The sequence below is a fragment of the Sinohyriopsis cumingii genome, chromosome 18 (assembly GCF_028554795.1).
Source record: "Sinohyriopsis cumingii isolate HCF-2022 chromosome 18, ASM2855479v2, whole genome shotgun sequence".
Lineage (NCBI taxonomy): Eukaryota > Metazoa > Mollusca > Bivalvia > Unionida > Unionidae > Sinohyriopsis > Sinohyriopsis cumingii.
In genome coordinates, this window is record NC_142978.1 from 91,823,737 (window position 1) to 91,849,805 (window position 26,069).

The window sequence follows — 26,069 nt, forward strand, 5'->3', positions numbered from 1 at the left end:
TGTATGCTTGTCAAGGTCTTGGCTTCCTGTACATGTTATTATAGGTATGTATGTATGTAGGTAGATAGGTAAGTAGGCAGGTAGGTAGGTAGGTAGGTAGGTTGGTAGATAGGTATGTATTATGTATGTATGCATGCAATAATAATAATAATAATAATAATAATAATAATAATAATAATTCCTTTCATTTAAAGAGAGTAACTTCATTATTTGAATACAATTTTCCTTCCTTAAAAATGTCCTAATATAATAAGTCCATTATGGCAAAGCATCTTTAAGCAAGTTCTTCTCTCTCATGAAAATAAAGATTTAAAAGTAAACACATCTATAAATGCATACTAAGATACAATATGACAGGATTTAGTTGTATAAATACATTCTTGTTGCATCCCTTTAATAACTGTGTTTTGAAATGACCTTAAGCAATATATTTAAATAAGCATAGCAGTTAATGAGACTTTGTCCTAAGGTACACCATCAGGAGATTCAGCATAGCAGTTAATGAGACTTTGTCCTAAGGTATACCATCAGGAGATTCTGCAACAATGTGGTATGTAATCAAGTTTTTGTCACACATGCAAAACAGAAGTGTACCTGTTTTGGTAACCTAACATTTTCTATCTCATTCTGGTTATCTCAGTCTAGTCATCTCAGTCATGGTGTTCACATGCTAGGAACTACTTCTAAAAAAACGAAACCCTTTCTTTTTTTTGCCTGTTAGAGTTGTTATAAAATCCAATAACAAGTTCAACAACAACAACAGATACATAACTAAAATAAATTCGCTCGTAAAGAAACTTAAGGTCTCTACAACTTTGACAACACACAAATCATTTGACACACACACACACACGTGATCCTTTGCTGGATCCAGTGCACTTGAAAGAACTGTTATTCGCCATATGATTTGTATAGTAGGCCACCTTTTAGTAGCTTTACCGTTATGTCGTTGACTCCGGTACTATAAATGCATAGAGAAACACATCCGGATATTACTTCTCAGGAGGACATTACACGACTTGGAGATGGAGAGCCTCAAATACGCAACCGCATTAGTTCTTATGTGTTTATTCAGCGTAGAAGTTTCGGGGATACCATATTGTAAGTAATGCTTTATTGATTGCCCATGCCCCCAACCCTGACCCCATGGAAGTGGGGATAAATTCTTTTATTATGGTATGTAGGGACGGGGCACTTAGAGAATTTGAGGCCTCTATGCAACGCCCTGGTTATATTAAAATGGACAAATGAAACAAATGTAAAAAAAAAAAAAAACGCCAAGCCCTTAAAATTTATTATAGTAAGATTTAAAAGACGACTAAATACACAACGAATTAAGTTAGAACTTCTTATCTAATGGCATATAGGGACGTGCAAACCATCTTGGTGCAATTCAATCCAGATATACATCCACAGGTGTCAAATCGAAGTATATAATTTTCATTATTTCAGTTAGTATGTCCATAATTAACTATATATGGTACATAACTTCTAATTTGTGACCATATTAAATACCGTAGGCAAGATTTTAAAATTCCTTTAAAAGGATTCATTTAATGGGCTCAACACTTTATAGATCTATTTACGACGCTAAACCTTGCCCTGTGTTAAAACCATATATTGATTAATTTTCGCGCATGCGCGTTTTGCGTAGGGCAAAACAAATAACGACCGTGTCATGTTTAATGATCGTGAGAATTTTATCAAAGTTGTAATTACCTGAAAAACCAATTTGTCAGGGTCTCTTGTTTTCAATTCATTCGATCAATTTAATCATGTCAGAGGTAAGGACTGATACCAAAACAGACACTTAAAATTCGTTCAACACACCCTTAAGCTGTCGTAAAAAGTAGTTCCTCACTTTAACTTGGAACATTATATAACAAGCGTTTTCTTTCCTTTTCTTCAAATTAATTTCAATATTCTCGGTAATCTGTGTCTCTGTCTCTGTCGGTCTATCATCATCTCTCTCTCTCTCTCTCTGTCTCTATATACATGTGTGTGTGTGTGTGTGTGTGTGTGTTTTAAGTTGACTAGATGGCGTGGACTATATATACATATATATGTGCGTGCGTGTATTAAGTGCGGACTCTAAATCTGGTGGTCCAGGGTTTAAGCTTCGCCATCACAAATGCGTCTTTGGCAAGACACTGCCTATTAGCCAGGTAAAACGGTATGTCGAGAAATAAATTTGTTAGTAGAGCACATTCCCGTTTTCTTTGTATATCAATAAGAAAGTGCGATTTCACAAGATGAAGAATCAAGACAAATGTATATTCACGTTGAACGAGATATCATGAGAATTTAAGATTTTAAGATTGTAGCAGGACTAATGCTAATAACGTTTGTAAAACGAAATAATTGTGCAAAAAAGTCTTCGTGTCATAGGTGGAATTGTTAACAGGAACTAGCCTTTGTTGTAGAAGTTAAATTGGGCACAAGTGCATTCATGTATTGATTTTATTTTATCATGAACCTCTTTACATGATGAGGTGATCGCTTGCTAATACAGGTTGGACGGTATAATGATTGAAACATGTACATAGTGAGGGATCGAGTAAATAAATGCGTATTCGTGCCAATACCTGTCTAATATAAAATGTCACAGCACATCTACAAAATACAATTAATTTCTTTAACTTAACATGTCAAATAATTCTGTTTCACAGTGTATACCTGTCTTACAAAATTCATATAGCACATATTGAATTTCTTTTTTTTCTTTTTATTTGTCAGCTATCATCATGCTGGCGATTGTTGAATCCATGACCAAACAACTTGTTTAGTACGTATTTTTCACTTTTCAGTCAAAGTTTTGACCTAATTGCTCATTTTCACAGATATTTGAATTCACATTCTTGTTTTTGTCTGCCATACATGAAACGTGCATGCGCGGAATTTCATTTCCGTTGCTAGGACGTTAAAGGCAAGTGAATTGATCTATATATAGTTTCTTGATTATTGTTACCTTTTGGCTGAAATTGATTAATACTGAGTAAGTCTAAATTGTTGCTGTTTATCGTTGGGCAAAATTTTTGAACCCACGGCGAATTATTTTCTGACTTGTTTACTTAGAAAACGCTTTTCGTCGCACCTTAGGGGTTGAGCCCATATAGCTCCCCTTCCCCTTCTGCCCCGATTGGGCCTGATGGAAATAATATATTCCAATCACCCGTTCAATCGCTTTATTGCCTGCATGATTTAAGTCTACTATAATTGATAAAAAGCATTACCGGTCACCAGGTACAGTTCATCCGTACTTTCCTTTGTATTTGCTCAGTAAATTTGAACTTAACAAGTGATTTATTGTTTATCGCATAACAGTAAGCAAGTATTAGTAATTTTGTCCCTAGGCGTCGTTCCTTTCAAAAATTCTTTATTTTTCATAAGCGGTGTGGCTAAGGCAATATCGAATGTGCGGCCTAGAACGGACAGTACCTAAGAAATAAGAGGTAGGGAAATCGAAAGAAAATAACACAGTTGCATTAAGGTAGAAGTTTTAGTGAAAGCATGCATGCATTGATATAAAAAAAATATATATATTTGAAATAGATAATGTACAGGGACAAAAATGCTCTTTATCGCAATATTAGTTACACCATTTCTGTGAATTATAACGTTTCTGGATACTTTCAGTGTAAAACTTTAGCAAAAAAGAAAATTAACCCTGCACAGTGCTCCAAAAACAAAACAAAAAACAAAACATATAAAACACCGAAAGATCACAAGCTAACACACCACGTGAAATGCACAGAAGAAGAAAAAAAAAACAAAAACAAACAAATAGAAATAACCCCAAACAGAGAGATGTTATGGAATAGAGAATCCCTAAAACAGCGCCTGAAAAACTCCTTTGGCCCAGTCTAACAAATTGGCGTATTGCCACCACCTAAAGGGTCGATACTGTGATATATATGATGTCTTTTTGAATAAACAGATGTCCTAAGATTATACTTTTACATAAACATTCTTTGTTTGGAAGCGTTATGACAAAATCTATGACTGAAATAGATTATTCTCAGTTACTTCAAAAGCTAACAAATTCTAGTATAATCTCATACTTTTGGCATCAGCAGTAGAAGAGTTACTCATTAGTCATCGTGTCATTACAGGTAGAATCACACGAATTCCATTCCATTACTCAGACTTGGCCAATTTGGTATCGGGAATATTTTGAACATTTAGAAGTGAACAACAGTGTCAGGCTTAGAATGAACCTTGTTAATGGTAAGGTATTTTATATGTTCAGTTTATTAAGCGCCAATGCGACAAAAGCTGATCCAAGTGAAATTTTAATATCATATGCCCAGAATTCCAATTTTACATGTTGTATAAAAAAATGCTTGTCCTTAAAGTTCCATTTTCAAGGTCGAGATTTTAGATTGTATATGTTGAATTAAACAGTAGTTGGGTTGCACGTTATATTTTCAATGTCGCGTTTTTAGATTGTGACTTTTGAATTACATGGCGATGGTTGAAATTTCAATGTCATACGTCGAGAATTCCTAATTAAAGTACTGGTTCAAATAGTTTCTGGTGAAAGTTCCATTTCATATGTTGAGTATTTAGAATTTATCTGTTGAATTACACAGCGCTGGTTGGAAATTTGATGTCCAATGTCGAGTGTTTGAATTGTATCTTCTGAATTAAGTGGCGGTTGTTGAAATTTTAAATTTATATGTCGAGAGTTTCAATTGAACATGTGGAATCACATTGATTGTGCTGAAAATTGCATTTCGTATGTTGAGTTTTTAGATTGTATCTGTTGAATTACACAGATGTGATTGGACATTAGATTGTGCTTATTAGAATTTTTCTTTTCATATGGTATAATGATGTGTTGGAGTTAAAAGTAACATTACACAATGTCCATTTAACAGTTCAAAATAATATCGAGTATTAAGATACATCATTCGTGTATTCAATTATGAGGCACCATTACATTTCATGCATTTACACTTTGAAAATTACCATTCACAGGCATTGAATTAATATGAAATTCTTCGCTAGAGGTCGCTCTCGTGAACGAACAGCGTTATTTTAAACAAGGAGGCTGCTTCTCGTTGCTGAGAAATTCAACAGATGAAATCTAAATACTCGCCTTATGAAACTGAACTTTCATCATAGACAGTTGCATACAACGTGTGAATTAAAGGGAATTTCAACAAACGCTGTGTAATTCAAAATATACACTGTAAAACGTCGACATAGGAGATAGAACATTAAACCACCACTGTATAATTCAACATATAAAATCTAAAATCTAGATCTGGAAAAAGGAACTTTAAGGACATGCAATTCGATCCAACAGCCAACACGTGATACTGGATTTCTTGACATACGACATCGAAATTCCAACTGCAAGTTTCTGACTGGACCAGCATTTTTCCGCTACGTCGCCTCATCATCAGTCACGGGTTGTCCATCAACCAGGTTTATGACACATTACCTCACTCATTGTACAAACGATGTACAAAGAAACCTATGAAATCCTTGTGTAGTATTTTCATATGTGAAATTGTCATTGCCCCAAGTTCTTGAATCATGTCTCGCAAAATGTAAATTATTAAACTCGTTTCATAAATTCAGTATTAGATCATTACACATTTGATATCCCTCTATTTCTGCTTAGAACTGTGTAACGTTACTTTATGTATTACATTAAAACCAAGTTCATTATGATCCGTTTTAGTCAGGTTCGATATATTCTCCAATCGTATACTGTATATTCCTGTATATTGAAATATTTGCTTTGCAGAGATGCGAATAAGCAAAATATATTATTTCTCTCTCTCTCTCTCTCTCTCTCTCTCTCAGTTGTTAGCATTTTACCCTTGAAGTAAAGAATAACTATTGCCTCCTGTTCCTTTTTTCTGAACTTCTTGAGCGTTAATTTTGTATGTGTTGTTATTTCACTTACTTCCTTTTAAGCTCACTCTCTGCTATGTGCTTCTTTCAGCCTGACAATTGCAGAAAAAAATTAAACTTGCATTTCTGGTAGGGCAACAGTGACGACAATTTGCTTCCGCTATATTGAAAGATAGAACAATTTAATACGAATCAATTCTATGTGGTCATTAAATAAACGGTCCGAAGCAAGTTGTATTATTTACTCAGTCGACAGTTCATTTTAGCTATTACGCCTATATACAAGTTCAGCCTTTGTTATCTCATATCTTTCGATAAAGGCGGTTAGCCGTTGTCTTGTAGAAGGCGCTACGTTTAAGGGTCCCCTAACAATGCTGTGCTAGAGCCACAATGCCCTATTGACATTGAAAACAACTTGTTTGTCGGGGGTTGTGGTGGGGTGTGTATACTAGTGTTGCAAGTGACTAAGTAAACTCGTTGCTCAATAGTAGATTATCATAGAAATTTGAATGTCTTTGATCATTAAAGCTACATTTGTATGTGCTATGAATTATATACGATTAGACACGTTATCCATCTCAAACGGCACGTTCTAATCTGTACTTGATTAGTCTGCTGACAGTGCTTGTGAAATCTAAGTCAAGGTCCTAAGATTACTCAAACACATAAAACAAATAAAGCGAACATTGATATTGAAAATGCAATTCGGCCGATAATATGCCATATTCAGCTAGGGTATGACTAGACTTGAGGTACTTCACAAAAGGAAACCATGGAAGGAAGCCGGAAGTCTTTTAAGAAAGTATATTACCAAATCTACTATGGAACCCTTGGATAAAGCCAGAAAAGTAAAATCTTTCGAATGTATATGGGAATATGATTGCAATGTGTTCGCATAAGTGCAGAGCTGTAAAGGCTTTCCGAATAACATCTGCAACTAATTTAGATACTTTAGAGCAAAGAATTCACTAAAAGTACTTCCAAAAGAAGGTAAAAATGCTAAATTACACGTAGAATCATAAATAATATATAAAGTTAATACTGCGTTCTTAAGGCATTGCATGTATATTGCATATTGTGGTTCACGAAGGAGCAAGGACGACAACTGTATTTTAAATTTAGGTGTGACATACTAATGATAAATTGACTAGCAAATACATGAAGTAATAATATAACTGGTTACTGCTGCTCATCTAACAGGCATATGTGGGGGGATAGGCATTAAGATTCTCTAGCAACTGAATGGAAGAAACTTATAGATTGTATACGGATAGATATATCATAATTGGTATGCATTGTATAGGAACATAGGCATCGTAAACGGTATATTATATGCACGGATCATTATAAACGGAATCCGCTCTAAATTGATGCATGCATCATAAACAGTATGCATTGTGCATGGATTCAGGCATCATAAAAGGTTTGCGCTATATAGGCATCATAAACAGTATGTTTTATGTATAGATACAGTCATTTTATATAGGTGTTATACATTGTATACGGATATAGGAATCATAAACAGTATGTTTTATGTATAGATAGATACAGCCATTTTATATAGGTGTTATACATTGTATACGGATATAGGAATCATAAACAGTATGTTTTATGTATAGATACAGCCATTTTATATAGGCGTTATACATTGTATACGGATATAGGCATCATAAACGGTATGTTTTATGCATGGATATAGACATCATAAAATATATGCATTGTATACGGATATAATCATCATAAACGGTATGCAGTCTGTCTGCATAAACTGTACTCATTGTGTAAGGATACAGACATAAACGGTTTGCTTTGTGCACATTTTTGAAGAAGCCAAATACCTGCTAAAATTAGTTTTTAAACACGAGAAAAAATATTAAAACTATCTCGATGTATACACTGAGCAGACGTCGCCCGCCCAAGCGGTTAAACAGGACAAGTAATGTAGAATTGTGATGAAGGAACCACAATAGTTTAACTTGTTTCAACAATAGCATATCGTTACTTATCCATTCATCAAAGCGCTCTTTTGACGATACGAGGGCGAGGAAACTCTTTCTCAGATATTCATAGAATGCATAGATGTCACTGTAAAAAAAAAAAAAAAACACACACACACACAGATTTCACTCATACGAAACATCTGTACTACATCAAGTACTCATGTTTATTACAACAGGTAATTAAGAGGACGTTCTAAGTGTTGAATATAAATATATAAAGTTTGTATCTTCATACGTCGTCAGAAGACAACAAATCGGTTAGTATTAGGTGTATTTCAGTTGAAGCCGTCCAGCATAGTTAGGGATTGTCTCGTGCAAGCTTACATATCATATGACGGGATGTTTAAAAATAAACGATTATCTGGTGCTGTAATAGTTCTTCTTGTTGGATCAGGTAAATTATTGTTTTTTTTCCCTCCAACATTTCAAAAGGGCACCGTCTTTCCTTGAAATATCACCAAAGCAAATGTCTATTTGTCTATTAACTCAAAGTGTGGATAATACTCAATGAACGTGCACAAGGATGAATTGATGGACAAAATTAAAGTGACAAGTGAATGTACGCTTGTGCGCGCTTTTTTTTTAACCTATTGGGTGAAAGGTGCGTTGGGGTTCTTAAAGTCCGGAAACTGACTTTAAGTATTAATTCCTCATCAAACGAATCCCTTTAAGGTATCTTTCAGTTTTAAAATCTTGTCCCTATATTTAATAAGATCACAAATTATAGTGTATACACAAGAAATGATTAAATATGGATATGTCTGTCTGAAATAATTAGAGCCCCAGACCCCCCCCCCCCATTCCAGCCTTGGAAAGCATATCTTTATTGCTCAATTATGCTTATCGTACTAGAGTTAGCAGAGGAATAGACATAAACAATTTTTATTTAGAATGGAAATAACATTACTGTAAGAAGAAAAATGAGCTATTCTGTGTTATTTTACACACCGTAAACACTAATATCACAATTAATTTAAACAATTGGATATAGATGCATATAATTGACTATAGAGCGAGTTACTTAAAATCATGTTTCCTTAATAAAATGACATACCTCTTCCCCAACTAGGACCCCTGTCCCAAAATGTATAATTGCTGTCGTTAAAATTAGGTGCACATAAATAAATTTACATGAATAAATTAGACTCTACAATTGCACACACTCAAAAGAACTAAAGGCCAAAAACACTATACATGCGATAGATATAGAAAAAAGTTAAGAAATGCAACATAAAAAATGAGGAGAAAAAGCACCCTAAAAGTGTGGTGTAAGCAACAAGGAAGCATTAAGGGCAGCTAAAGCTTCAAATGAAATGTAAAATATATGTGTAAGCACACACACACACACACACACACACACATACACACACACACACACACACACACACATATATATAAATCTTATAGGAGTCCACCTATTAGTATCGTTACCTGTTACGTCATTGACTCCGGTACTATAAATGCATAGAGAACTTTATCCGGGTATTACTTCTTAGGAGGACATTACACGACTCGGAGATGGAGTGCCTCAAATACGCAACCGCATTAGTTCTTGTTTGTTTATCCAGTGTAGAAGTGTCAGGGATAACATATTGTAAGTAATACTTTATTGCTTGCCCATGCCCCCAACCCTGACACCATCGAAGAGTGGATAATTTCTTATCTAATGGCTTGCCATGCCCCCAACCCTGATCCTATGGAAGAGTGGATAATTTCTTATCTAATGGCATATAGGGACGTGCAACCCATTTTGGTGCAATTCAATCCAGGTGTACATCATCAGGTGTCAAATCGAAGTATATTATTTTTTTTATCATTTCAGATATTATATCCATAATTAGTGCTCCCTGGAATTCAAGCTCTAATTTGGGATCCGATTAAATAAGAGAGGCAAGATTTTTAAATTGTACAAATGCCTTTAAAGGGATTAATTTGATGGGGAATCAACACCTTATATTCAGTTTCACATTTATTGTTGTATATTGGTTTGCAAATGATTAATACGAAGTAAGTATAACAACGTATTTAGAGGCCCCTTAGGGGTTGAGGCCCGGAAAATATAGCTTCCCTGCCTTCTCCCCCAAGTTGGTCTGACCAAAATTATATGTTTCAATGACTAGCTGAATGCTTGATGGCTTGCATGATTTGAGTCTACTGTAATTGATGAAAAGCATTACCGGCTAGTAGGTACAATTCATCCGTAAACTCCCTTTGTACTTGCTGAATAGTTTGAACTAAACAATTGACTTATCATTTATTATATAACGTCAGGCTTTAGTTATTGCATTCCTAAACGTCTTTCGTTTCGAGAATTCTTTATTTTTCCTAAGTGATGTGGCTATGACAATACCGAATGAACGATCCTGAATGAACACATGCCTAAGATAGGAAAAAAAATAATACAGTTGCTTCAAGGTAAACGTTCTAGTGAAGCATGCATGTATTGCTAGCAAAAACAAAATATATCTGAAATAGATAATGGACATGGACCAAAAAAATGCTCTATGTCGCAATATCAGTCACACCATTTCTGTGAATTTTAACGTTTCTGAATGCATAAAGCACACAACCTTACCCCCCCCCCCCAACCCTGCACAGACCCCCGAAAACTAAACAAGATCAAAACACAAAAACGCCAAAACACTACAAGCAACCCTCAGCAGTACACATAAGAAGAAAAAAAATAAAAACAAGAAGAAACAAAAACAACCAAACAGGCATGTGGAACAGATAGGTCCCAAAATAGTGCCTGAAATATCCTTGGGCTCAGTCTTAAAAATTGACATATTGGCACCACCTGGAGGTCCATACCATCATATCTATCATGTATTTTTAATAAACAGATGCCCTAAAATTATACTTTTGTATAAGCATTCTTTGATTGGAAGCGTTATGACAATATCTATGACTGAAGTAGATATCCTCTTATTCTTCAATTGCTAAAAATTATGGTATAATCTCATACTTCTGGCAACAGCTATAGAAGATATTCTCATTAGTCATCATGGCCGTACGGGTAGAATCACACGAAATTCAGGCCATTAATCATGCTTGGCCATTTTCATCTTAGGAATATTTTGAACATTTACATTTGAACAACATGGTAAGGCGTAGAATCATCCCATTTAATAATAAGTGCTTCATATGGTCAGGCACAGGTTGTACATCAACTTAGTAAAGAGAAAGGCCCCTGATAGGGTCAGGGGCAAGATGGACATCAACCCGGTCTATGCCAAGATACCTCATAGGGTCAGGCACAGGTTGTACATCAACCAGGTTTACGACACAGGACCTCGCTAATTGCACTTTCCATGTACAAACTTTTGAAACCAGGAGATAGAATTTCATAGTATTTATCCTTTTTTCCGTATTTTTTTAAAATTCCAGCTAGCAATTAACACAGGATTGTAAAAAGATAGGGAAACACGAGGGGAGAAATGCAACGATTCTGTAATGGCGTTGGTGCAGGTGCTATCTATGTTCTTTTATGCTAGTATCATCAGCAACTTTTATAGCTGTCAATATATTTGATGCGTACTTGCGTTCTGCGTTTGTTATGAATTTATTTGCATAATCTATTGTTTTCTAAAATCCAAGCATAGTCCAAGGACATTCTATTAATGAAAAGCAATTATCATCGCAGTTAGAGTGAACCTGCTTTGATGAATTGAAAGCATGACACAATTTATTTTTCTCCGCTTCCAACAGCTCACGCGCAGATACTTAAATTCTCTGATTAAGCAAGCACTTTTCTCCCACAAAAGTCCGTTGATTATTTATATATTTCCACTCACTTAGGAGAAATGTGACTAGACTTAGCGCATGCTACCAACGCTGACTTTGTTGGTTTTCTTTTTCTTCATAAAAGCTTGTTTTGTAGACACCAAATTCATATTTTTCATCAATTCCGCTCGAGTCTACATCTTTTATATATGAGAATGAGCAGAGCAAAGTTTGCTAGATTTCCACATATTCTAAGGCTGGTGTCTCTTCGCCATGTTTCTACAGTAGACATGTCCATGCTGAGGATATGATTCTGCTGGTGACATATTTGTGTAAATCCTATTGTATTTTAACTGGTTATATGTTTTAGTAGTGACGAAGATAATTATTACCTATTTGATAAAGGTGGTAGCCATTTGCTCGTAGATGGCGCTGCGTTTCTGACGTGTAAGGGGACCCCGAACAATGCTGTGCTAGAGCCACGAGTCCTATTGTAATTGAACCCAACTTGTTCGTTGTTGCGGGGTGGGTACGAGAGAAAGAGAGGGCACATATATATACTAGTGTTGGTAGTGATAAGTAAACTCATTGCTCAATAGTAGATTATCATATAAATTTGAATGTCTTTGATCATTAAAGCTACATTTGTATGTGCTATGAATTATATACGATTAGACAGGTTATCCATGTCAAATTGTACGTTCATACTCTATACTTGATCAGATTGGTGACAGTGTTTTTGAAATGTGATTTAAGGTTCCAAGATTACTCCGACACATAAAACAAATAAAGCGTTACTATTGGACCATAATGTATTATTATAGCACAGTAACTGGATCGATTTTATGAAAATGCAGTTAGACCGATAAGTTGCCATATTCAGGAGGATTATGACCAGATTTGAGGTACTACACAAGGAAAACATTGAAAAGATTCGGAACCCTTTTAAGAGAGGATATTGCCAAGTCTACCATGCAACTCTTGGAGAAGTCGGAAAAGCAAACTCCTTCAAAAGTACATGGGAATATGATGGCAATGTGTACGCAAAATTGCAGATCTTTAAAAACCTGCGATTAACACCTGCAACTGATTTAGATACTTTGGAGCAAAGACGTCACAACAGTTATTTGGAAAATATGATAGAGATGCTAAATTACATGTAGAATCATAAATACTATATAAAGTTAATACTAATTTCGTAAGGCTGCATTGCATATTATGCTTCAAAAAGGATCAAGGGCGACAACTGTATATTAAATGGAGGTATTTAAATTCACACATTCTACGTGTTGGTGTTGTTTATTTTATTATTTAAATTGAGGCATGATATGCTTCGACTGAACAATAATACATGAAGTAATAATCCAACTGGTTACTGCTGCTCATCTAACAGGCAGATGTGGATATTAGTATTAAGACTCTCTACTGACTGAATGGATGAAATGTGTGATGTGATTTGGAATTTTAACGTAGCTTTAACAATTTTTCAGTCATATTGCTACGATGTCTGCAATGTGGCAGTTTATAGTGATGTCTAGCACTGAGGCATCATGCCGCAGACATGTAGCATGATGTCCCACCCAGTCACATTATCCTGACACCAGGCCGACCAGTCCTAACACTAACCTCTTAATGCTGAACGCCAAGCAAGGCAGCTGTTAGTACCATTTTTGTAAGTCTCTGGTATGACTCGGACGGGGATCGAACCCACGACCTCCCGCATCCGAAGCGGACGCTCTAACCACTAGGCCACCGGAGCGGTCACTAACTGAATGGAAGAGAATAAACAATGTATGGGGAAATTATTGTTCGAAAACAATGACACTTTCTAAACCGACACATTGCAATGTTTCTAAATCCGACAGGAATCATAAAAAAAAGAATCGACAAAATATGTCATAAATTTATGTGCAATAACTGTTCTGACAAAATAAGTGAAACAACGCCAGCTAATAATTTAGAAGAACGTGTGTTGCGCATAAAACACTTTGCATATCTTGTACAGTCTTATAAAAACATAAAGGGCAAAGAGTTTTCTCTTTAATCATTCTGATTAGCAAATGTATTTGATTGCTCTCTAATTAAATACGAGTAGCATTACACCTTTTTTCAATTAAATTATTTGTAAATATTGGAATTATCCCAAAATAGTTATAAAAATCTTCTTGGACAGTTGAATTTTGTAGCATAGGGAAAATTTATAACAATCGAAGAAGACAAATACTTCTTTGAAATCTCAAACGAGGATAAAAATAAACATGTAACGACTAACATGAAACGAGTTTTGTATCAATCATGGATATCCAAGGGGATAAAATGTAAATACCAATTTTTTCGTGAGCAATGTTTATATTGGTAATCTGAAAGATTTTGTGTGTTATATGACCTTTACCCCAAGATGAGATAGTTTTAGGCATTAAAAGTGCAATTTCAGGCTATAATTAAACACTTAAATGAGGAAAAAATTGCAAATTTAATTGTTTTCGTTAAGATTATCGATAAATTTTGATAAATTTTGGAAAGTACTTTTTGTTTTTATTGATTTGACTTGTTAATAGCTCGAGCGAGTGAACTTAGAAATTTTGCTGGACCAAGTAATACCAAGTTGGTGTCGTGCTTCAAACTCGCGCTCATTTTGAAGATTGAGTCAATGTTTCCTCTAGATCCTGATGTCAAACATAGTCTAATTGCTTCTTCAGTTTCATCCTTACTCACTGGATCAAAGTTCGAAGCATATTACGTCATACACTTCAGACTGATGTTCATACTGGCCAAAGCTTCAAGCACTTCACATCATACAGTTTAGACCCATGCTGATACTGGCCCAACACATCAAGCACATCACGTTATACCCTTTAGACCAGTGATTCTCAAACTGTGTGCCGTGGCACACTAGTGATCCGCGAGAGATTTGCAGGTGTGCGGTGGGAGTTTTGAAAAAATATTTAAAATTGACAGCGTTTTGAAACCTTCAAAGTTTCGAAAAATTAAATGGTAAATCAATGTCGCAAAAGTTAAAAAAGCAACATTTATAAAAACGCAACCTCTGTCAGTCTGTCATTCACTGGTTCCTTTCATAACGCGAGACTTGTGCGAGATTTCGGGAGAACTCGATCGCTCTAATTATGAAATGCGCGCTTGTTTGTCGACTTTGGAGCCTCGGTTCAATCTGATTTGCTCTCGAAAGCAGGCACATCCTTCACATTAAATTTACAATTAAATATATATGTAAAAATAAATAAGTTTTTCACCACAAAAATTGTTAAATCTTCTCAGGTGTGCCATGAAAATTTTAAATCTTTTTGGTGCGCTGCAAGACAAAAAAGTTTGAGAAACAATGGACCAAAGTTTCAAGCACGTCATCTCATACACTTTAGACCAACGTTGATACTGGCCTAAAGTTTCATGCACATCACGTCATAAAGTTAAGAACCATGATGATAATGGCCCATAGTTTCAAGAATGCCATGTCATACACTTTAGACACACAGTTCTATACTGGCCCAAAGTTTCAAGAACGCCATGTCATACATTTTAGACACACAGTCCTATACTGGCCCAAAGTTTTATCCACATCACTTCATACAAATAGATCCATGTTCATCTTGCCCCAACGTTTCACTTGATTGCAGCGGATGATGTATAATATAAATGACTTTCAAAATCTTTAACGTAAAACTTGAACGATGTTGACACCGCTTCCGCTTTCGTCTGCCTTTACCACTACGGATAGGTGAGGCTAGCACAGCAAGATCAACATTAACTCAGAACTACAATAACAGCAAATTTATATTATTTCTCTTTTCAGATTACATGAGTTACTACTGTGGTCAGAGCTTTAACATGCGTTATCGAGGGACAGAAACTGGAAGGCTGCAATTGACATCATTAAATTCATACAAGTCAATGAACTGTATACTGACAATTGTGGCGCCCAGTACATACAAGAGAATTATGTTGTACTTCAAGAAGGTTGATATCAAAGACACTAAGTACTGTTCTAACGACTCTCTCCAGTTATTTGACGGACCGAACATATTTTCTCCAAGAGTATCAGGTAAACTTTGATATTAAGACAATCGTTGCTAAACAAACATAAGTATACACAGATCTAATGCCACATACGGGTTCCACAATAGCAACAAAACACAGAGTTGTCCATAAATCGGGGTATAGATTATAACCTTGCACCATGAACTATTTCGAGATGAACATGTATACAGTCCTTACACCAATTACAAAGTACATCTATAACTCGCGTTACAACAGTGTTGTTTATGAAGATATTATGTTTACATATTAAACCATATCCTCAACAAATAAATCTCGAAATCGCCGACGTTATAAAATGGTATGTTAGTATGACTTTTTTTACAGTCTTCACTGATAAAACGCTTTCCTACTTTATTTTCTCACTTACATTGACACATTCTACTGTTTTGAGGACAGCATTTGTGTTTTTCAAAGTTGAATGGATATGTGAAGACTAGTGTAGGATTACGTACGCAGGGATACCGACTGACGCACAATTCATGTATTCCATGTGTGTAATAAAAATAAGCCTGATTCCATTTTACACTCCAACCATACATAAATCGTATAACTAACGAGTGTAATAGCGAGGTCAATCCACACTTGTTTATATGAAAACATTCGTTGTTATTGTTAAATGTGCAGAGTCTCTCACTCTCTCTCTCTCTCTGTCACACATATCTGTTCAGACATGCCACTTTCGCCTTTTCTTTTCCGACTTTAGTTGCATTAGAATCAGGTTTTTTTTTATTAGAGAATTAGGACTCTCAAACTATTGTTATTCCCATAATCTCCCCAGTTTCTATAATACAACAATTCACAAGTACCAATCCTTCCGTCGACATCTGCAAAACCAATCTGACTGAAGTCGATATCAAATTATAAATGTTAGTTCTAACAGACACCGGTAAACGTTTATGTTCTGGTGAGGCATGGAACTCTGCATCCACCTAATATTAGCAACCTATTAAACAAAACTTTGCATTTGGTGTTAGCGAGAGTTAACTCGACAAACGATATATTCAGAATATGTTTTTCACTTTCATAAATGTGAAAGCTCAGATCTGATTGGTTGATCAAAAAGTCAACAGAACATGACCTCTTATATGTGTTCGAGAGTACTCCGTTATGTCGGATCCAAATTGTAACAGGATTGATTACAACCAGAGCCGGATCACCCATTAAGCACACGAAGAACGTGCTTATGGCACCAGCCCAACAGGGACACCAGAAAACAAATAAAATTAATTGTTGATGACAAAAGTAAATTAATGGTATATGACCATTTCGATTTGGATGTACGAGAATTTTGATTTAGAATAATGGTAACACCGGTCTTTCCCTACATTTCTTGCTTTTAATATCTTTCAGTTTCACATTTTGTGTGTGTGTGGGGGGGGGGGGGGCACGATAATATTTTCAGTGCTTAGGGCCCTAAAAGGCATTAATCTGGCACGGATTACAACACTTCAGTTTTGTAAAACTTTCACGAAAATTCTTCGTTTTGGTTAGCCACGTTTCTTTTCTTGACGAGACATAACACAGATGAGTAAAATTTCCGAAGAAAAGAACATTATTGTTATCTACGCTACCTCCACCTTCCGAAATAAAAACAAAGGAAGAAAAGAAATGTGTGAGCTCTAATTCCATCCATCCTAATAAACAAGTTTCATTAATAATATTTTAAATAGAAGTTAAACCTTTAGACATAAATAATTAATTTATAGACGTATGTGGATTCACATAACAAATTTAGAATTGTCGTCCTCTCTTAGACGCAAGATACAGGGGTGGGTGGGTCGGATCGTGGGAAGAGGAGCACCTGATGGCTAAATGAATAAATGCTATATTTGTCGGCATTTCATATTTTGCTGCAAGTTAAATAAGATGAAGATCATCCACGGTCTCCTGTATGCAAATTTAGACCACTGTACGTGGAAATTCGTATTAGATCTTTGAGATGGGTGCTGTACATGACCCATTCAGACACCAATTTATGCGAAGCTTGCAAAATTTCATCTAATCGTCGTTGCCAGTGAAGGTTTTACTAGAATGTATTATCGCATCAACTCAAAACGATCACACAATTTTATCAAATTGATTTTTGGACAATAATTTGCTTCTTTTTAAGGTTTGTCTTACAAGATCTGCGGATACGGCAAGCCTGGGGGAGTTTACACAACAACGGGTAATACCCTGACGCTACAGTTTATCAGCACACGTGGCTCATTCGTGGATAGTGGTTTTGATGCCGTATTTACTGCTTACCACTTAGGTAATATACTCTTTTTAAAATAAGTTAAGCTCTTTTTTAATGATTTGAAACCAACGCATATCTTTGCTCTCGTATAAATTAAAATCATCAGTGATACGGAAATTACAAATAAAAGAACTTATTAAAGTTTATAGATAATGGTTTGAGGTGTCTCGGAGATGTCTGATTACTGACATTCCCAATGATACTTCTGTGTGTTAGTCAGTATTTACTGCCAAAACAAGATAAAGGAAAGCATGCAAATGTTTACCTTTTCCAAGCAGTATACCTGGATTGATCAATCTTTCCTCGGCCTTAGCAAACACTTGTTTTGGATATACAACAGGCGTGCACAACCCACAGCCCGCGAATGTGTTCCGTCCGGCCCTTAGGGCAAATTAAAACAATACATAAATCTGGCCCGTGAACAGTAATTATATTAAAGAAATTAGTGTTTGCGGCCCTCGAGTGGTCTTAAAAATTGCAATCTGGACCTTGGCCTGGAAAGGTTGTGCACCCCTGATATACACTTTAGTTGATAGGTGTTTGGTAGGAGGAAGGAAATAACATTTATCAGTATGACTACATACTGTACAACTATAGTCATACTTTTGTAAATTTTTTGTTACTTTGTTTTAAAGTTCCATCGAGGATCGCATCCACGAATAGGTATAGTTAACATACCAGTCTTCTAGTACAGGCTGTTTCTTAAAATTAGATCCACGCAAAAGTCTTTGATAAGCAACTGGAAAATTTTAGTAACATCAGATTTTAAACAAAAATTAGAATATGGATATTTCTAAATTCAAAATGCAACAACATCAGCAAGAAGATAACCAGGAGGGTGACTTGTGGAGTAAACTTTATAGAACAGATACAACAACAATCCATTCTTAAGGAATTAGTTTGAAGCCTCAAAATTCTCTTATTCCTTGCAGCGGTAGCTGTGGATCCCCTCAAATGACAAAACCAATAAGAAGAAAAAAGGAAAATAAGTAGATATCTACCTAATTATAGTAATTATATAACTATTAGAAATCTACTCGAACTAACATCTAACCGCCTCTCCAGCTATAACACAAAGTGAAATACCAATCGTGCAGCTTATTCACCATGGACTGACTAGCTGCGTAGACGACTCATATACATGGAAGATAGTTGACAAACCAACCAACTAGTTTACAAACTAATTTCCTAGCTAGCTGGTCGGCAAATTCAACAAATAACATAATGCGATCAGCTTGCTATAGAAAAAATATTTTAAATAAATAAATAAGCAGCGAACAAATAAGTTTAAATCTGTCTATAAACAACTCGTGACACAACAAATCATGAAATATTGTCCTTTCAGGACAGATCATTTTTGTATAAAGGTGAAAGCTCTTAAAAAAGTATTGAGAAAGGGTCCATAAAATATTGTCGTTTTGAGCAGACAGGCTTCGTTGTTTTAGAAATGCAGATCAACAATTGTACTTTTGAAAAAAAATTGAATCTAGCACTAAGTCGTTTACTCTCTGAATACTAACTAGTTCGATTCTGTTTTCAAACATAACTATGTTATAGTGGTGGATTCCACAAGGGTGTGCCAGACGGATGACACGCGTACTTATCGAAATGTTTTTAATTTCTAAATCACCTACGCTTTACTGAAAATCTGTTAGCGTAGTTACACCGGGATAGTCTGAATTCTTATTTGTGCTTCTGAGTCATCTTAAAATAAGTGTGACCAATAAATACATTTTAAACAAAATTCAGGTCGACTGCAGGTAAGTATTTTGCTCTCTTAATATTATTAAGATTTTCCAGCAAACATAACACCCGGGGCAACCACAAGGTTATTCTAAAGTAGGAAGTGCTTATATTGAAACGAAAAACAATTAGTAAAAATTGAATTCGCAAATGTTCGTCCGGAAACTAAACTTTACAGTTAGATGAGATGTTTACTAATGGTAAATTATAGCATGTTAAACAAAGAGTTTGAAATGAACGCTATGTTCATGGGGCTGAATTTAGTAAGATGCATTAAGCTTTCACTGTGTGGATAGTAGATAATCGGTTGATTTCTTTCCTTCTGTGTAGATAATAGATATTGTTCTTTTTTCTTCTTCCCTTCTGTGTGGAAAGTAGATATTTGTGTGGATAATATATAATGGATTTTTTCATCCCCTCTGTGTGGATAGTAGATATTGGTTTTGTTTTCTTCCCTTCTTGTGGATAGTGAATATTAGTGTGGATAATATATGACGGGTTATTTTCTTACCTTCTGTGTGGATAGTGGATATTGTGGTTATTTTCTTCCCTTCTCTGTGAATAGTAGATATTGCGATTGTTTCTTCCCTTCTGTGTGGATAGTAGATAATATGTAAAGTTCTTGTAAGGGATGTTTTCCCTCACTTGTTTGTTTGTGTTTTGTTTGTTTATGTCTATCCAGCGATATTTCCCGCCCCGCCAGGCGATGTTTGTGTTTGTTGCTCAGTTCCGCGCAGAAAGTCGTTCCCGCCACGCCAAGCGTTCTATCCAGTTCTATGTCCCGCCCCGCCAAGTATTATTTTATTCGTATAGTTTCACCTTTGAACTTGTTGAACTTACCCTCTTGGCGGGGCGCTACATAACGTTATTTTTTCGCTACGATCGCGGTTTTGCCTAATTCAGGTCAGCCATTTGCCACATTGTTGCAACATTGTTGCCCATGTCCAGTACTGTGACGTCACCCCACCTGTTCCACTTTCACACCGTAAATACTATAATGCTTTGCGGGGCGGGGCATATCACTTTATATAACGCCTGGAGGAGCGGGACATATTACTCTATATAACGCCTGGTGGAGCGAGATATAACACTTTTTACCATGCCTGGCGGACATCGTTGCCAATGTCCAGTACCGTGACGTCACCCTACCTGTTCCATTCTAATTTCCTTATACAAACCCACTATTTTCGTCCATATACAGACCGAATATGTCCATGTTAAATTCCCCTTGGCGCTAAACAGCCCCATAGATTTTGTCCACGTTAAATTCGCATTGTCGCTAAACAACCCCAAGGATCTTGTCCATATTAAACTCCCAAAAATACACACAAACAAAATACACACACTCACACACACATACGTACGCGGATGCACATAAACATGCACATACAAACATAAACGTATGCGCGTACACAAATAGATGTGATGTGATGTGATGTGATGTAATTTTGATTTTTAACGTAGCTTTAACAATTTTTCAGTCATATCGCTACGATGTCTGCAATGTGGCAGTTTATAGTGATGTCTAGCACTGAGGCATCATGCCGCAGACATGTAGCATGATGTCCCACCCAGTCACATTATCCTGACACCAGGCCGACCAGTCCTAACACTAACCTCTTAATGCTGAACGCCAAGCGAGGCAGCTGTTAGTACCATTTTTGTAAGTCTTTGTAATGACTCGGCCGGGGATCGAACCCACGACCTCCCTCATCCGAGGCGGACGCTCTAACCACTAGGCCACCGGAACGGTCACAAATAGATACACATATTACAAAGTCAGAGAAACGAAGTGTTTATAGTCACACTTTTATTTTGTTAACCTACCAACACACCAAGACAGACTAATATTTTGGCAATTGATTAGTATGTCTTTTCTAGATTGTTGGGGTGTCCCTGTAAAGGGCTGTTTTGTTAATAGTTTTGATAATCTCTCTTAACGTCTGGGATTACGTCCCCGTCTGTCAGCAGGCTTTCCGACAGGATAGGGTCAGCTTCTTTGGAAGGAGGAGAATTCGATGTCCACATGGCAGTCCACAAAGCCTCTATCTGTATCATGCTGTTGTTGCTGTTGTTGTTGCTATTGCTGCTGCTCTCTCTGCTTCTGAAGTATGTACTTCTCGGTCTATTTTTCTTGTTCCTTCTTGATTTCGTCTTTAAGGACCTCTTCTATCTTGGGCTACTTTAAACCTCATGACATTCTTTGTCTCATCGGGCTTGGGTATCAGGTCTTGCCTGACACGATGCAAATGGAGGTGTGCATCGTTCAGCTTGGCTACTCTTGAAGTCATCGTCATAGGTTGACGCATTAACAATGGATGGCTAGACCGCATACAGCCCCTTTGATATTGCTCAAGCGCGGACGCGATAGAAACCATCCCTACGATATTGTTTTTGGTAGGAACGCTATGGATTATCTTATGGTGAGGGATAGAGAGATAAGTCAAAGAGCATGTATAGCGATAACGCTTTTTTCAAAATATAACATTTTCATTTAACCTACCTTTAACCGACATACAATATAACAATCCATGTAATATCAAAAAACACATTTGACAAAATTGACAACATTTTGAAGTCAAGTTAGACTTCCACTGATGGAGGTCATTTAACCCTTGATGTACACTACGTTTCCTAGCAAAAGACAAAATATATTCTCCCATTCACCATTCAAAGACGGATTAGAGTCTTGCATAACTTCTAATAGTCAAGAATGGCTTCTCTCAAACTGTTGACTTTCAGAGTGTTGTTGAATTCGGCATACAAGATGACGTTCACCGCGTTGGGTGGAGCTTCTGCAAACTGAAGTTACACACGCATTTGGCCAGATTTTATAGGGTGGAAATTTTCTTCGTCGCTGCCTTGGTCTGAAGTGAAATCAAAAGCCCACAAAGCTTAGCCTCCTGCATAATCGTCGCACGAAATACCGTGGCTGCTGTTGGTCCTAAACTGTCCAGTGGTTTCGTACAATGACAAGTACGATCTCAAGTAATTATTCTCGGGAAGCTTAGTTTCAAAGGATCTGGTACACAAGGTTTTGCCATCGTGACTGACTTCGATCTAGGACAATCTCTAGTGCTTATACTCGAAGGATTGCAGTGACGCTTCCTTGGAAGGCTTCTTTACTGACTATACCAAGAGTAAACGCTTGGGTAACTGTCCATCAAATAGACGATCTTCGATCTTGGATTCCAGCCATAATCGTGAAGGTTTTATCTTCAACAAGTCGTATAGGATAATTGGCGTTCGTTCTGCCCAATGTGTGACTAATGTCGTTTCCCACTTTAGGTAACACTTCCACGCGTCGCACATAGAGTCGGGCTTCTTGGATGATGGCATTCTACTCGTTGGCATGAGCCATCAAATAAAAAACGGTACTGCTGAGATTCATTCTCAGGCGGATATCCACTCCATTCAGCAAATACTTTTCTTGCAGCCACATAACCGAATGCAAACGATCGATCAGTTGTAAACTTCGTCCTTGCAGGATTTTCTTTCGAGGGTCGTTAAAACACACATTGTGGGGATCGTCATCTGCTATCAGGACTGTGTCGTTAAACTTGTCCACGCCTGCTGTGTCAGGTTTCTATACAAGCAAACATCCATATGAATGTTCTTGGCCTCTTTTTCGTGCATAAAGAGATTTACCAGGCACACTCGTTAAGGGTAAGTATCTATGCTGCTGATAACTAGTTTGTTATTCAAGTACAAATTCACTTCGCTGAACAAGGAATGCACGAACTTGTTGATCGGAGCTACTTTGGCATTGAGTTTTTGGTAACTGCTATTCAAATCAATTTAATATTCGGATTGTTCATTAATTTCAAATTCGATGGTGGTTGATGTCGTCAAAGAGGAGACGGGGTGAAATCATACCCATTGCGATTCTCGCATCGTCATCATGGTGGGTGGCATGACAAACAGGTCCAGTTCCGACTTGGAACATTCTCAATACTCTGGGTGCGTCATTTTTTCTCTATGATATAATAATCAGATACGTCTAATTTACGGACAGTTCTTCTTTTCTTGGTTTTTCTGCTTTGTCCTTGCTGTGGCGTCAGGGAAGCAGAAATGCCTGGCTGAGCAGCGTCCAGGGCATTGATAGGAGATTTTTCGACCCAAAATGTCTTTGCCAGTTTGAAGCAAGACATTTGTGTCTGCTCCTAAAATAGCTTCTTTGGGATTTTGTTTGTCGATGGTGACATTATGGAGTAAATCTTTTCTGTGCTTCAAAGCGACATCTTTCAAGGCGTGCAATCCTCGTTTGAACATCGGTTTCAAAACAAGGGCCACCGAATGAAACGTTGATTTCAACATATCCCCTAAACCATGTAGTCGCTGTCGAGCCACTCCTCGGTAAAATGGATGCATGATTTACAAATCGTTAGAGAATCTTTTTCGAAAACGGAGTTTCACCGTGACTTTCCCTTTCGAGAATGGAATATTGTGTCCAAGATCTGTTGTTTTTTTTTACAATGCTGACATTGTCGAAACACGGCTTACTGACGACAAATAATGAAGATTTTAAAATTCACTATGCACGTGATAGGTGTTTCCAGTTTCCTCGTCAGCAGTCAAGGCAGAATTCACTTTGAAAGGAACGAATCGCAGTAATGGTGTGAAACTGTGTCACTCCACATTGTACTCCACCACATCGGAGTACACAACGATCAAATTCGATCCTTCTTTCATTTCTGCTCTCTGACGCTGACACTTTAGAATTGGCTCTTACTGAAAATGCTGATATCAGGGGAAACATGACCATTTGATAAGGAGATCTTCTCTCCACCCAACATGCCAAATTAACTGGGATTAATTGGGCATCTATAAGTTTCATCAACAAGCGATGAGCCACCTTATGGTCCTAGGTCGTGACAGGTTTGTTCTGATTGGTCCGGATTTTTCCTGAATCAGTGTCGAAAATAGTGGCAATCGTTTCCACTAGATGTTAACCATTAACATAATAGACTGAAGAATTTTCATCTCATACATGCTCAGGGTAGCATTAGTTTGTGATGATTTTTGGATTGGTAAAAGCCGGGATCATTGATATCCAAGCTTTCTTGCTCTTGTATAATCCGTATTTCGATCCAAGACTTAGTTTGATTTTCGGTGAGGTTTTGAATTTGTGTATGTTGAATCATTTCGACCAAAGCCACTTCACAATGTGCTTCGTGATCCAATTGGATGTTCTGAGGTAATTTGGCAGTGAAACAGCATAAAGTATTGTGGAGGAACACATCAATGTAACTGTCACTAGGTAACGTTAAGTAAATTTGGTTATTAATAATTCCAGAATTTTGCTGTCCGAGGGTTCCATGGAGGTGAAAGGATTGTCCACAGGAGGATAATTGTGATTGTATTGGTGTTGACTGTTGGAAGGGTGACGGGTATTGCCGTTGTTACCGTTCGAGTATTTCACGGAAGGGTTGGGAAGAAGGTAACCGATGCAACTGTTTAGTAAAATGGTCCATAAATGTTTGTCTCCTTGTTGCAAACTCAAATTGGCAATGGCAGCACCGATGACACAATACACGACAAAGGTTGTGCAGAAAAAGACGATTTGTGTTTTAGTGTCACGTTCTCCACACCACACCCACAAGAGTTACTTTTGTAGATTTGGCCGGGGAGATCCCGGAGCAGCGGTTGTCACTGTGATTGAGGCTGTGTTGAAGGTCATGATGGTCACTTTTTTATAGTCGATGAATTGCGAAGCGTCGATCCAAAAATCAAGGGTCAGATGATATCCTTTCCAACTCGCTTGGCTTCTTTGACACAAGCTTTTCCCACTTTTCTTGTTCTTCAATGGAGAATGTCGAGTACTTCGTCTTCTTTTTTGGTCACTCATTGTAACTCTTAAGTAAAACGTTCATTTTAACACTTACCCGTTCATGTCTTCCATTTTATGGACGGCAGGATGACAACCACGCACTCGTTCGATGACACGAAACAATTTCATAGTCCAGTTGGGTAAGTAACCCTTGTCAAAAGTGTTTATGGTTTTGCCACTGCGCACCTAATCTTCCGTCTACAGTACTCCACCTTTCTTGGGGACAGCCACCGTCAGGGTCGTACAAAACAGGCGCTCAAAAACGGTCACTTCGTTGTCAAGAGTCGCTTTTGGGGGCACATCCGACGATCCGATAGTTATTTTGGTTGTACGCTCGGACGGGTTTGGTAAGACGTCGATGTACTTGAAAGTATGTTAATGCGTAAAATATTTCTACATACATTTTTACAAGGTGCATTGTAAACATGCCACGATGTTGGGTTTGGTATTGAGATTCTCGGTGGTGAAAAATAATTGTATCGTTTCTTTAACTTTTTTTGGAAGCCTTGGTTCGGAATTTCGGTGCCTCTATTTGCCATCATACACGGTGATGACCACTTTGTTTTAACACCAGTTTTAGGGCTCGCACTAACTCAGTGCTCGATTCGGAAGT

General features: G+C 36.9%; 1 protein-coding gene and 1 long non-coding RNA gene across 6 annotated transcripts in view; both read left to right on the plus strand.

The window, feature by feature from the left end:
• The first annotated feature begins 943 nt into the window (after positions 1-943).
• The window catches only part of LOC149777444 (suppressor of tumorigenicity 14 protein homolog), a 45,888-nt gene continuing 20,762 nt past the window's right edge, over positions 944-26,069 (plus strand). For 2 of the 4 annotated variants that reach the window (XR_016416180.1, XR_016416181.1), the window contains exons 1-3: positions 944-1,101; positions 15,400-15,648; positions 17,755-17,898. Coding sequence is in view for 1 of the 4 variants with exons in the window: in XM_089942078.1 (XP_089798204.1) it covers positions 1,026-1,101; positions 15,400-15,648; positions 17,755-17,898 (469 nt within the window). In the remaining 3 variants the exon portion in view is untranslated. Of the gene's footprint in view, positions 1,102-9,322; positions 9,463-15,399; positions 15,649-17,754; positions 17,899-26,069 lie in introns of those variants that run through there. The other 2 variants (XM_089942078.1, XR_016416182.1) reach the window with 2 other exon arrangements.
• On the plus strand, positions 2,742-6,007 carry LOC149777445 (uncharacterized). Of its 2 annotated transcripts, XR_016416305.1 has the most exons (4): positions 2,742-2,785; positions 3,391-3,452; positions 4,113-4,227; positions 4,981-6,007. It is a non-coding gene; the product is annotated as an uncharacterized LOC149777445 (long non-coding RNA). The 2 variants fall into 2 exon arrangements; XR_016416304.1 differs by lacking the exon at positions 2,742-2,785 and having other exon boundaries at positions 3,391-3,490.